The sequence below is a fragment of the Oncorhynchus gorbuscha genome, unplaced genomic scaffold, assembly GCF_021184085.1.
Source record: "Oncorhynchus gorbuscha isolate QuinsamMale2020 ecotype Even-year unplaced genomic scaffold, OgorEven_v1.0 Un_scaffold_333, whole genome shotgun sequence".
Taxonomy (NCBI): Eukaryota; Metazoa; Chordata; class Actinopteri; order Salmoniformes; family Salmonidae; genus Oncorhynchus; species Oncorhynchus gorbuscha.
In genome coordinates this window covers 691,599-706,389 of record NW_025745189.1, presented here as the reverse complement: position 1 = coordinate 706,389, position 14,791 = coordinate 691,599, and the positions used below count along the sequence as shown (strand labels likewise).

Sequence of the window (14,791 nt, the reverse complement as noted above, 5' to 3'; positions counted from 1 at the left end):
GATCCTATCCTGGACTTCGGCGATGTCATTTACAAAATAGACTCCGGCACTCTACCCAGCAAATTGGATGTAGTCTATCACAGTGCCATCCGTTTTGTCACTAAAGCCCCATATACTACCCACCACTGCGACCTGTATGCTCTCTTTGGCTGGCCCTCGCTACATATCCATCGCCAAACTCACTGTCTCCAGGTAATCGTTGCTAGGAAAAGCCCCGCCTTATCTCAGCTCACTGGCCACCTGTAGCACGCGCTACAGCAGTTATATTTCACTGGTCATCCCCAAAGCCAACAGCTACTTTGGCCGCCTTTCCTTCCAGTTCTCTGCTGCCAATGACTGGAACAAATTGCAAAAGTCACTGAAGCTTCCAGAGCAGCTTACCGATCACTGCACCTGTACACAAGCCCATCTTTAAAATAGCTCATCCAACTACCTCCTCCCCATATAATTTTTTTGCACCCCAGTATCTCTTCTTGCACATCATCATCTGCACATCTTTCACTCCAGTGTTAATGCTAAATTGTAATTATTTCGCCACTATGGCCTATTTATTGCCTTACCTCCCTAGTCTTACTATATTTGCACACACTGTATATAGCTTTTTCTACTGTGTTATTGACTGTACGTTTATTTATCCCATGTGTAACACTGTGTTGTTGTTGTCGCACTGCTTTGCTTTATCTTGGCCAGGTAGCAGTTGTAAATGACAACTTGTTCTCAACTGGCCTACCTGGTTAAATATTTTTTTTTAAATGGTGCAAATCTGACCTTGTTAAATCCATGTGAGAAAGTGCACATTTCAGGAGATGGGGGAGAATTGGGACACAGTCATAGCCTTGTGTATAATAGCACTGGCTGAGGACCCCACGTCTGTATCCCAACATGCCTGTGAATTTGGGGATGATGTCATGGTGAATTCAGGATGATGTCATGGTGAATTTGGGGATTATGTCATGGTGAATTTAGGGATGATGTCATGCTGTGGTGATGAAGGGGAGACTGAACCCTGAATAATCTCCCTCTGCATATGAAAGGAGGTCTGGACAGGGGGACAATGTGCAGATTGGCCAGCCTTGGCAGCACACCAGTGACCGTCTTTAGGAGGGTGGGGGGAATTTCCACAATTTGGGCAAGGGATGTAATGTTGAAGGCAGTAAGGCTCTTTTTTCTACTGTCACTGAGATCAGTTACAGTGATAAGTGTTTGCATTGTAAAACTTACATGGTGGAAAGATGCAGTTATTCTATCTGTATAATTAGTATTTGGAATAGGTCTAGATTGTGCCCGAATTGATCTGATCAAATACTCTGCCACTGTGCTTACACAATTTATCAGCCATTGTCTTGAGGCAAACTCGGGGTACAATCCGTGCTTTGAGCGGCTGGTGAATGAGCAGCGATCTGTTGAATACCCCAGCTAGCACACGCTGAATGGCAACAATTATGACATCATCCGCAGGGTCACATGAGCTTGATGTAGTAGGACCAACAGATGTAGCCGGAGCCTGTTCTTCCTTTTCTCATCTCTTTTCTGAAATGGAATGAATGTGGAGCAGTGTTCCTGTGTGCTTGTGTTCCAACTGTCAGTACTGGGCAATGGGGTAATGTCGGGTGGCTGCCAATTGGTCCAACAGTAGCATTTCAGATGGTTATCTATTCCATGGTTGGCCCAAATCTCACTTAACAGTTACAATGCCATTTTGAAGGAGTTTGTTTAATTCACGTTTTTAGAACGCCCTGTCTTAGTCTCCTAGAGGTTTTTATCTAGTTCCCGGCTCAGGATGTCCCCAAAGACATTTTTAGGATGTTTCCAACACATGATTTTTTCCTGCTGAACAGAGTATTGAACTGGTTATCAATGATAAAACATAATGCAAGTCCTTTATACTGCTAAACTTTGTTTATGCATTATTAAAAGAAAGTCATTTTGATAGCATATTTAGAATTGGAAGATATACCCAAAAACATATAGAAAAATGAAGTACATTTCTTTCAAAATTCGATAGCAATTGAGGAACGACCCACCTGACTACTATCAATGGAGCAATGAGGACAATACAGAGCACGAGACGGAAACTGACTCATCTGCCCTGCTGTTAACACTTATACAGTTAAATGCATTGGACTGCTGAGTCAGCAGCTGACAGCATCTCAAGGGATAAATGCTTTTATTGATATTAAATTGGACGATGTCGTGGTTATTTTTAATGTAACCTTTATTTAACTAGGCAAGTCAGTTAAGAACAAATCCTTATTTACAATGACGGCTCAGGAACAGTGGGTTAACTGCCTTGTTGAGGGGTAGAACAACAGATTTTTACATTGTCAGCTCAGGGATTCGATCTAGCAACCTTTCGGTTACTGACCCAACACTAACCACTAGGCTACCTGCCGGTTACTGTCCCCACGCTCTAACCACTAGGCTACCTGCCGGTTACTGTCCCCACGCTCTAACCACTACGCTACCTGCCGGTTACTGTCCCCACGCTCTAACCACTACGCTACCTGCCGGTTACTGTCCCCAACGCTCTAACCACTAGGCTACCTGCCGGTTACTGTCCCCACGCTCTAACCACTAGGCTACCTGCCGGTTACTGTCCCCACGCTCTAACCACTACGCTACCTGCCGGTTACTGTCCCCACGCTCTAACCACTACGCTACCTGCCGGTTACTGTCCCCAACGCTCTAACCACTAGGCTACCTGCCGGTTACTGTCCCCACGCTACCTGCCGGTTACTGTCCCCAACGCTCTAACCACTAGGCTACCTGCCGGTTACTGGCCCAACACTAACCACTAGGCTACCTGCCGGTTACTGTCCCCACGCTCTAACCACTAGGCTACCTGCCGGTTACTGTCCCCACGCTCTAACCACTACGCTACCTGCCGGTTACTGTCCCCACGCTCTAACCACTACGCTACCTGCCGGTTACTGTCCCCAACGCTCTAACCACTAGGCTACCTGCCGGTTACTGTCCCCACGCTCTAACCACTACGCTACCTGCCGGTTACTGTCCCCACGCTCTAACCACTACGCTACCTGCCGGTTACTGTCCCCACGCTCTAACCACTACGCTACCTGCCGGTTACTGTCCCCAACGCTCTAACCACTAGGCTACCTGCCGGTTACTGTCCCCACGCTCTAACCACTAGGCTACCTGCCGGTTACTGTCCCCACGCTCTAACCACTAGGCTACCTGCCGGTTACTGTCCCCACGCTCTAACCACTACGCTACCTGCCGGTTACTGTCCCCACGCTACCTGCCGGTTACTGTCCCCACGCTCTAACCACTAGGCTACCTGCCGGTTACTGTCCCCACGCTCTAACCACTAGGCTACCTGCCGGTTACTGTCCCCACGCTCTAACCACTACGCTACCTGCCGGTTACTGTCCCCACGCTCTAACCACTACGCTACCTGCCGGTTACTGTCCCCAACGCTCTAACCACTAGGCTACCTGCCGGTTACTGTCCCCACGCTACCTGCCGGTTACTGTCCCCAACGCTCTAACCACTAGGCTACCTGCCGGTTACTGGCCCAACACTAACCACTAGGCTACCTGCCGGTTACTGGCCCAACACTAACCACTAGGCTACCTGCCGGTTACTGGCCCAACACTAACCACTAGGCTACCTGCCGGTTACTGTCCCCACGCTCTAACCACTAGGCTACCTGCCGGTTACTGTCCCCACGCTCTAACCACTAGGCTACCTGCCGGTTACTGTCCCCACGCTCTAACCACTACGCTACCTGCCGGTTACTGTCCCCACGCTCTAACCACTAGGCTACCTGCCGGTTACTGTCCCCACGCTCTAACCACTAGGCTACCTGCCGGTTACTGTCCCCACGCTCTAACCACTAGGCTACCTGCCGGTTACTGTCCCCACGCTCTAACCACTACGCTACCTGCCGGTTACTGTCCCCAACGCTCTAACCACTAGGCTACCTGCCGGTTACTGTCCCCACGCTACCTGCCGGTTACTGTCCCCACGCTCTAACCACTAGGCTACCTGCCGGTTACTGTCCCCACGCTCTAACCACTAGGCTACCTGCCGGTTACTGTCCCCACGCTCTAACCACTACGCTACCTGCCGGTTACTGTCCCCACGCTCTAACCACTACGCTACCTGCCGGTTACTGTCCCCAACGCTCTAACCACTAGGCTACCTGCCGGTTACTGTCCCCAACGCTCTAACCACTAGGCTACCTGCCGGTTACTGTCCCCACGCTACCTGCCGGTTACTGTCCCCAACGCTCTAACCACTAGGCTACCTGCCGGTTACTGGCCCAACACTAACCACTAGGCTACCTGCCGGTTACTGGCCCAACACTAACCACTAGGCTACCTGCCGGTTACTGTCCCAACACTAACCACTAGGCTACCTGCCGGTTACTGTCCCCACGCTCTAACCACTAGGCTACCTGCCGGTTACTGTCCCCACGCTCTAACCACTAGGCTACCTGCCGGTTACTGTCCCCACGCTCTAACCACTACGCTACCTGCCGGTTACTGTCCCCACGCTCTAACCACTACGCTACCTGCCGGTTACTGTCCCCAACGCTCTAACCACTAGGCTACCTGCCGGTTACTGGCCCAACACTAACCACTAGGCTACCTGCCGGTTACTGGCCCAACACTAACCACTAGGCTACCTGCCGGTTACTGGCCCAACACTAACCACTAGGCTACCTGCCGGTTACTGGCCCAACACTAACCACTAGGCTACCTGCCGGTTACTGGCCCAACACTAACCACTAGGCTACCTGCCGGTTACTGGCCCAACACTAACCACTAGGCTACCTGCCGGTTACTGGCCCAACACTAACCACTAGGCTACCTGCCGGTTACTGGCCCAACACTAACCACTAGGCTACCTGCCGGTTACTGGCCCAACACTAACCACTAGGCTACCTGCCGGTTACTGGCCCAACACTAACCACTAGGCTACCTGCCGGTTACTGGCCCAACACTAACCACTAGGCTACCTGCCGGTTACTGGCCCAACACTAACCACTAGGCTACCTGCCGGTTACTGGCCCAACACTAACCACTAGGCTACCTGCCGGTTACTGGCCCAACACTAACCACTAGGCTACCTGCCGGTTACTGGCCCAACACTAACCACTAGGCTACCTGCCGGTTACTGGCCCAACACTAACCACTAGGCTACCTGCCGGTTACTGGCCCAACACTAACCACTAGGCTACCTGCCGGTTACTGGCCCAACACTAACCACTAGGCTACCTGCCGGTTACTGGCCCAACACTAACCACTAGGCTACCTGCCGGTTACTGGCCCAACACTAACCATTAGGCTACCTGCCGGTTACTGTCCCAACACTAACCACTAGGCTACCTGCCGGTTACTGTCCCCACGCTCTAACCACTAGGCTACCTGCCGGTTACTGTCCCCACGCTCTAACCACTAGGCTACCTGCCGGTTACTGTCCCCACGCTCTAACCACTAGGCTACCTGCCGGTTACTGTCCCCACGCTCTAACCACTAGGCTACCTGCCGGTTACTGTCCCCACGCTCTAACCACTAGGCTACCTGCCGGTTACTGTCCCCACGCTCTAACCACTAGGCTACCTGCCGGTTACTGTCCCCAACGCTCTAACCACTAGGCTACCTGCCGGTTACTGTCCCCACGCTCTAACCACTAGGCTACCTGCCGGTTACTGTCTCCACGCTCTAACCACTAGGCTACCTGCCGGTTACTGTCCCCACGCTCTAACCACTAGGCTACCTGCCGGTTACTGTCCGCACGCTCTAACCACTAGGCTACCTGCCGGTTACTGTCCCCACGCTACCTGCCGGTTACTGTCCCCAATGCTCTAACCACTAGGCTACCTGCCGGTTACTGTCCCCACGCTCTAACCACTAGGCTACCTGCAGGTTACTGTCCCCACGCTACCTGCCGGTTACTGTCCCCAATGCTCTAACCACTAGGCTACCTGCCGGTTACTGTCCCCACACTAACCACTAGGCTACCTGCCGGTTACTGGCCCAACACTAACCACTAGGCTACCTGCCGGTTACTGGCCCAACACTAACCACTAGGCTACCTGCCGGTTACTGGCCCAACACTAACCACTAGGCTACCTGCCGCACCTAATAACATGTTATTTCCCTCCCTCCAGCGTTTGTACAGCGGTCTACTCCGACCTCTCTATAGTGGCAGCAACGAGCGAGGGTTAATGTCAAAGCAACAGATTAATGCTGGATTGGTTTCAGAGTCATCATTGAACTTATGTAAAGAACAAAGAGCTAGCTACAGACAGTAGCTAGCTAACGCTGCTGGCCTTTCCCACCAGATGGCCTCTCTCCACCCCTTTCTCGCCATTTCTCTCAGGCAGGAGACAGACACAGCCTTAGTGGAAATCATTATGAGCAGTCTGTCTCCTGCTAACACAATCACAGCCTCACAGACAGACAAAGGGAGCAGAGGCAATCAATAGAATCCCTACTGCAGTGTTCGTGATTTGCACTTCGATTAAAGAACGTCTCACAAGCTTCCACTTCCACTTCCTTTTTCAGCCAAGTCACTCAGAGGCCTTATTCAATCAAATCTGCATATGGAGGCTAATGGGGTAAAGTACACAACAAAAATAGTCTTCGCACTGCCAGCATGCAGTGTTTGAATGAGTTCACATGTTGAGTTATTGGTTTTATCAGCCTTCCGTAAACACAGCTCTGTAGAATGTATCGGATCAATTGTCAGCTCTATTCTGGGAGGTTGCATCCAGAATGAGGCAAAATGTTGCTTTTTGAAAAGATAGTTTGCTGCAATTCTACACATTTTGGGAAAGGGGGGATACCTAGTCAGTTGCCCAACAATCTACTCAAGTGAAATATGTCTTCCCCATTCAACCCAACCCCTCTGAATCACATATGTGCTCAGGGGCTGCCATCCACGTCTTCGGCACCTGGGGAACAGTGCCTTGCTCAGGGGCAGAAGGACAGATTTTGACCTGGTCAGCTCAGGGACTTGATCCAGCAACCTTCCAGTTACTGTCCCCACGCTCTAACCACTAGGCTACCTGCCGGTTACTGTCCCCACGCTCTAACCACTAGGCTACCTGCCGGTTACTGTCCCCACGCTCTAACCACTAGGCTACCTGCCGGTTACTGTCCGCACGCTCTAACCACTAGGCTACCTGCCGGTTACTGTCCGCACGTTCTGACCACTACGCTACCTGCCGGTTACTGTCCCCAATGCTCTAACCACTAGGCTACCTGCCGGTTACTGTCCCCACGCTCTAACCACTAGGCTACCTGCAGGTTACTGTCCGCACGTTCTGACCACTACGCTACCTGCCGGTTACTGTCCCCAACGCTCTAACCACTAGGCTACCTGCCGGTTACTGTCCCCACGCTCTAACCACTAGGCTACCTGCCGGTTACTGTCCCCACGCTCTAACCACTAGGCTACCTGCCGGTTACTGTCCCCACGCTCTAACCACTAGGCTACCTGCCGGTTACTGTCCCCACGCTCTAACCACTAGGCTACCTGCCGGTTACTTGCCCAACACTCTAACCACTAGGCTACCTGCCGGTTACTGTCCCCACGCTCTAACCATTAGGCTACCTGCTGGTTACTGTCCGCACGCTCTAACCATTAGGCTACCTGCTGGTTACTGTCCGCACGCTCTAACCATTAGGCTACCTGCTGGTTACTGTCCGCACGCTCTAACCACTAGGCTACCTGCAGGTTACTTGCCCAACACTAACCACTAGGCTACCTGCAGGTTACTTGCCCAACACTCTAACCACTAGGCTACCTGCCGCACCATGCGGCTGAGAACACATTCAGTTTTAAAGCCAATTTTCTTCAATAATACACATTTTCTCATGGCTTTGCCTTGTTCTTAGAGTATCTGAGTGACTCAAATATTGGAACAAATCCAATGCCATGCCATTTTTTACATTTTAGATGAACCCTGATTGTTTGTTCTCTAAGACTATCGTATTTTAAAAACGGAATTTATCCATTACTTTATCTGTTTCAGTTGTTTCATTTCAGCTCATGAAAATGGGACCAACACTTTACATGTTGCGTTTATATGTATGACACCATTAACAAAACGCTAGTGCTCACGTCACTGACCTACTGTGGGATGGGAAATACTGTCAACGTAAAAAGGGGTGAGGATGCACCCCTGTAGACCCAATCAGTCAATAACCCACCGCTCGCTGCCACCAACATACAAATTCAAATCACAATTTAGATGACATTTTTATGAATATATGATTTGAGCCATGTTATCTAGACATACAGTGCCTTGCAAAAGTATTCGGCCCCCTTAAGTTAATACTTTGTAGCGCCACCTTTTGCTGTGATTACAGCTGTAAGTCGCTTGGGGTATGTCTATCAGTTTTGCACATCGAGAGATGTTTTTTTCCCATTCCTCCTTGCAAAACAGCTCAAGCTCAGGGAGGTTGGATGGAGAGCATTTGTGAACAGCAGTTTTCAGTTCTTTCCACAGATTCTCGATTGGATTCAGGTCTGGACTTGGCCATTCTAACACCTGGATATGTTTATTTTTGAACCATTCCATTGTAGATTTTGCTTTATGTTTTGGATCATTGTCTTGTTGGAAGACAAATCTCCGTCCCTGTCTCAGGTCTTTTGCAGACTCCATCAGGGTTTCTTCCAGAATGGTCCTGTATTTGGCTCCATCCATCTTCCCATCAATTTTAAACCATCTTCCCTGTCCCTGCTGAAGAAAAGCAGGCCCAAACCATGATGCTGCCACCACCATGTTTGACAGTGGGGATGGTGTGTTCAGGGTGATGAGCTGTGTTGCTTTTACGCCAAACATAAAGTTTTGCATTGTTGCCAAAAAGTTCCATTTTGGTTTCATCTGACCAGAGCACCTTCTTCCACATGTTTGGTGTGTCTCCCAGGTGGCTTGTGGCAAACTTTAAACGACACTTTTTATGGATATCTTTAAGAAATGGCTTTCTTCTTGCCACTCTTCCATAAAGGCCAGATTTGTGCAATATACGACTGATTGTTGTCCTACGGACAGTCTCCCACCTCAGCTGTAGATCTCTGCAGTTCATCCAGAGTGATCATGGGCCTCTTGGCTGCATCTCTGATCAGTCTTCTCCTTGTATGAGCTGAAAGTTTAGAGGGACGGCCAGGTCTTGGTAGATTTGCAGTGGTCTGCACACACACATACTTCCGGCGCCGACTGAGATGGCCGCCTCGCTTCGCGTTCCTAGGAAACTATGCAGTTTTGTTTTTTTACGTGTTATTTCTTACATTAGTACCCCAGGACATCTTAGGTTTCATTACATACAGTCGAGAACTACTGAATATAAGATCAGCGTCAACTCACCATCGGTACGACCAAGAATATGTTTTCCGCGACGCGGATCCTGTGTTCTGCCTTACAAACAGGACAACGGAATGGATCGCATGCAGCGACCCAAGGAAACGACTCCGAAAAAGAGGGAAACGAGGCAGTGTTCTGGTCAGACTCCGAAAAAGGGCACATCGCGCACCACTTCCCAGCATTCTTCTTGCCAATGTCCAGTCTCTTGACAACAAGGTTGACGAAATCCGAGCAAGGGTGGCATTCCAGAGGGACATCAGAGACTGCAACGTTCTCTGCTTCACGGAAACATGGCTTACTGGGAAGACGCTATCCGATGCGGTGCAGCCAACGGGTTTCTCCACGCACCGCGCCGACAGGAACAATCATCTCTCTGGTAAGAATAGTGGCGGGGGCGTATGCCTCATGACTAACGGGACATGGTGTGATGAAGGAAACATACAGGAACTCAAATCCTTCTGTTCACCCGATTTAGAATTCCTCACAATCAAATGTAGACCGCATTATCTACCAAGAGAATTCTCTTCGATTATAATCACAGCCGTATATATCCCCCCCCAAGCAGACACATCGATGGCTCTGAACGAACTTTAACTCTTTGCAAACTGGAAACCATTTATCCGGAGGCTGCATTCATTGTCTGATACTCCTTCCATTTCAATATTATCGCTTGCACAGTGCTCCTTGGGATGTTTAAAGCTTGGGAAATCTTGTTGTATCCAAATCCGGCTTTAAACTTCTTCACAACAGTATCTCGGACCTGCCTGGTGTGTTCCTTGTTCTTCATGATGCTCTCTGCGCTTTTAACGGACCTCTGAGACTATCACAGTGCAGGTGCATTTATACGGAGACTTGATTACACGCAGGTGGATTGTATTTATCATCATTAGTCATTTAGGTCAACATTGGATCATTCAGAGATCCTCACTGAACTTCTGGAGAGAGTTTGCTGCACTGAAAGTAAAGGGGCTGAATAATTTTGCACACCCAATTTTTTCAGTTTTTGATTTGTTAAAAAAGTTGGAAATATCCAATAAATGTCGTTCTACTTCATGATTGTGTCCCACTTGTTGTTGATTCTTCAAAAATATACAGTTTTATATCTTTAAGTTTGAAGCCTGAAATGTGGCAAAAGGTCGCAAAGTTCAAGGGGGCCGAATACCTTCGCAAGAAACTAAGTATTGTCAATGCAAACCATATTGTTATCTGCTGGTTAAGGGTTGCTATGTACTGCAAGTACAATCCACCATACTGTCTTTTGGTTGTTGTGGAATCGTTGTGTCCCGTCCAGATGCTCACAAATATAAAACAGGAAAAGCCTGGTTATGTGAACAAAGGCCAGTCATTCCTCAGACAGCCATGTACTCACATGCCATATAAGTCAAATCCACACAGTGGGAGAAATATCATTTCACAGGACATTTTATTCAGAACATCATTTAGAGAAATAAAGCTGCATTTGTAGAAACCATAGAGCCATTGAGCCGATTACCCCACACAGTAAATAGCATAGAAATTAAAGCAGAGTGCGTTTTCTCAGCTGAATCTTTTAAGTTAAAAGGCTGAAATCACTGAGATCTCCAAAAGCATTTAAGTGCATTTTTCATTCGTAAAGCCTTCATGAAGAGTTTAGAAGTGCATAGCAGCTACACAGGGAATTCTTCATTATGCTATTTCATTTTATCTACTCACTTTCCATCTCCTTCAAAAAGTTGACTCAAAATGAATCACTCTTTCCAAACCTAACAGATACAGCACTTCAGTGTAGTTTAGCATCCTGAATTGCAGATGAAAGTTGCAAACACTTTACAACAGACAACACTAACCACTACTGTAGGCCGGAGACACAAACCAGAGGTATTACACACAATCAGATATAGTTTCATTGTTTAGATTTTGACACACATCTGTAAATGTCCACTGAAACAATGACAGATTACAGTGTTAATGTTGCTTCTATGCAGCAGCAGTGTTGTTCATTCTTTGACTGACATGAAATTGTGTTACATGACAGAAATCATCTCTACAGTACATCTCGATACGACTGTACCAACCCCAATAGTCAAATACAGAATCTCATTTACTCTCTCTCTCTCACACACACACACACACACACACACACAGAACAGGCCCTGCAACAAAAACTGTCTAACGCAATGGAACCACAGAGAACCATCCAAAAATACCCGACCTCTTTTGTTCAGTGAAAAAAAGATTGCTTAATACAGTAATGTTTGAGGTGATCTTTTACAAAAATATACAGTTGCTATGATACAAGTTAAAACTGTTAATAAATCTGATGGCTCTGCATTAAAAATATCACCACACTAGGAGTCATTCAAAGTTAAATGTAGATCTCTCCTCATATGGTTTCTATATGATTACTTATATTAAAGTGGTAGTTGAGGTTTAAGGAATTTGGCAAAAAAAAGCAGTGTACAAGTTGTGATCAAATCAAACGTGGATTATTTTTACAGTCAGCAGAGTACTGCTCCCTCCTATGCAGGTCCTTCAGGGGCTAGGGGAAGTGACTAGGGGCTAGGGGAAGTGACTAGGGGAAGTGACTAGGGGCTACAGGGATAGTAGCCTGGTGCTCCAGTCCGTTTGTGCTTTAGCCAACTCCTGTGTGTTTGCGTTCATTGTCGTGACAACATGTATGGCTTGACAACAATAGAAGAGCTAGCTACAACACATAGATGTAAGATCTTCATTTGATCACGATGTTGCAGGAGAACTTTCCTTTAAACATCAAATACACTACACAATTTACATTGCAGGAAATGTAAATTGTGTAGTGTATTTGATGTTTAACAGGGATTCTGAAGTTTGTGATTTCCACTTAAAAATGTATCAAATGACTCCTTACAAAAATGTCCATTAATAATAATTCACATTTCCAGTTCCTGCAGGATGATTTTCCTGCTGTAGCAAACTGGTTCAAATTAAGATCCTACATCTGTGCAGTGGGGGACCAGGCTCGGATGAGTATATTGAATCTCAAAAGAGGAAACGGAAATAATACATCTCACCACACATGTAGTGGAGATCTTCTTTACCCCTAAGAAAAGACCTCAGCTGCTAGTCAGGAGTTTCTAAGGCCTGTTCACTTGATTGGCACAAGGTGCAGAGCGCTGCTTGGTCGGGTGCAGCGCAAGATCAGAGTAACAAGAAAGAGCCTACCGTGGCTATTGTTGGCTCGATGCAATACAGTTGTGGCGCATATCAAGTGAACAGACCTTAACGGTGTTACAGATCATCACAGGGAGAGGAGAGCCTAGAATAGGAGAACTGGGGAGACACAGGGTGACATCTTCTGTTTGATGAAATGTCACAGACCAGCCATGTGGTGCATTTATCATTTCAATGTGTGACAAGACCATGATTTCAATATACTGCAATAAAGTTGCCAACTGAAAATGCATTTCAAAACAACTTGATGACATTTTGACATATACATTTCCCAACAGGAAAAATAAACGTATTACTCACAATACTTGAAATGAGATGTCTCTCAAACCATCTCCTTTTACAATGTCCATGAGTTGGTGGACATGCTGCAATTCTAGCTATAGTAAACGGTATGTATGTAGTGATGTACATGATGCAATATGCAAGCCCACCTGTCAAATTAAAATGTTTCAGTTATTTTGGCGAGATCTCCACAATGGTGCACACTGAGGACTGTTCAGTGGATAGAAGATGGTGCACACTGAGGGCTGTTCAGTGGATAGAAGATGGTGCACACTGAGGGCTGTTCAGTGGATAGAAGATGGTGCACACTGAGGGCTGTTCAGTGGATAGAAGATGGTGCACACTGAGGGCTGTTCAGTGGATAGAAGATGGTGCACACTGAGGGCTGTTCAGTGGATAGAAGATGGTGCACACTGAGGGCTGTTCAGTGGATAGAAGATGGTGCACACTGAGGGCTGTTCAGTGGATAGAAGATGTCACCCATTATAGACTGTTTACACCAGCAACAAAGGTTCACTTCAGAACAAGTGGCTTTCAATCAGACACAGGGGCAAAAACATCCATACATGACAGTCATGATAAGGATGTTGTACTGTACTCAGTGGTAGTTCTATGGTCACACGGAGTTATCCTACAACGGCTGGTTCACAGACAGCTGTGGAATAGAGACTGGGGTCGTGTTCAGTATGGCATTCCACGGAAAACATTTTAAAACGTTTTGTAACGGAAATTGAAAATGCACGTATCTTAATGGACAAGTCCAGGAAGTCCTCTCCCTTTTTCTCCGTTTCTGTGTCTCATGAACACGACCAGGGTAGAGAAGCACTAAGAAGCAGCAGCCCGATCCACTGTTCACCAGACACAAGTTACAAGCCACAGGGCCTTGGTCTAAGACTAGGTCACTAGAATGCTCCACTGGGGGTTCACCACATGGAACTGGCAGAGGAGAGTTTTTGAAGAGCTTCCTGGAAGCCTCCTTCCAGCCCCCTAGAAGTTCTACCTTACTTCCTTCTAGCCTCTTAGAAGACCTAGGCTCTTTCTCTGGTTCTCTGAGCCCCCACCTAGGGCTCTGACGCGTGAGGGGCTCCCACCTCCAGTGGCGTCCCAGGATGGGGGAGGCTCCCCGTGCTGCCCCTCCACATCTCCGTGATCTCCTGGGTGTCAAAGAACTCGTCCGGCCCCTCTGGGGACTGGGGAGTCTGTGCGCTGGATCCTGCCTCACTGCCGCTCTCTCTGAGCTCCAGGAGCACCGGGAGAGAACCGGGGAGGTATCCATCCAAAAGGCCCAGAGAGAGGTCTGCCAGTGGGGAAGATGACGGGCTCAATGGGCTGAGGTCTGGAACTTCACCGCAAGTGGCCTCAGTTGAAGCAGGGGACTCACCTGGCTCCTCCTGCCTTGATTCAGAGTTTCCACTCAGGGGCAGGTGGCTGGGGGTGGCTGGTGCCTCAGGATTGTCTTCTGGGGGTGTCTGGCAGGGGGTGGTAGGATTGGAGAATTTGGAGGTTTGGGGGCCAGCAGTAGGGGTCTGCTGAACTGTGTTGTGATGGCAGGAGTGGATCTCCTCGCTGTTCTCGGGGGTGAAGGACGTCTTGTCGCTGAAGCTAAAATGGGGGGAGGCGTCTGCCATGGTGGGGGAGGAGGGGCCAGCGCTGGACACTGTACTGGACGGACCGCTGCTGTCTGCAGAGACCAAACAAATGATCAATTAATCAATGTACCAAGCAATCAGTCATCTATCAATTCAATTATGTTTACTAAGGTAATGTTAATCATATTGAAATTGTGGCTAATAGGTTACAATTGAGTGCAGGGAAAGACAAGACCAGAGAGGAAAGAACTGAGCTAGTTAGCACATAAAAAAGCCAAACCTACCCACCGCTAAGGAAAATGGTACCTGGGGATTTCACTTAGAACAAAACCACCATTAAAACACAACGTTTCTGTCCTTGATCACACCTCTGAAAATCAGGAAATAAGTG

General features: G+C 48.1%; 1 protein-coding gene across 6 annotated transcripts in view; it reads right to left on the bottom strand.

The window, feature by feature from the left end:
* Nucleotides 1-10,744: 10,744 nt before the first annotated feature.
* ppip5k1a (diphosphoinositol pentakisphosphate kinase 1a) overlaps nt 10,745-14,791 on the bottom strand; it is a 48,689-nt gene continuing 44,642 nt past the window's right edge. For 5 of the 6 annotated variants that reach the window (XM_046333033.1, XM_046333034.1, XM_046333036.1 and 2 more), the window contains one exon: nt 10,745-14,492. In XM_046333033.1, the coding sequence (XP_046188989.1) occupies nt 13,873-14,492 (620 nt within the window). In that variant the 3' untranslated portion in view covers nt 10,745-13,872. The remainder of the gene's footprint in view (nt 14,493-14,791) is intronic. The other variant, XM_046333038.1, reaches the window with a different exon arrangement.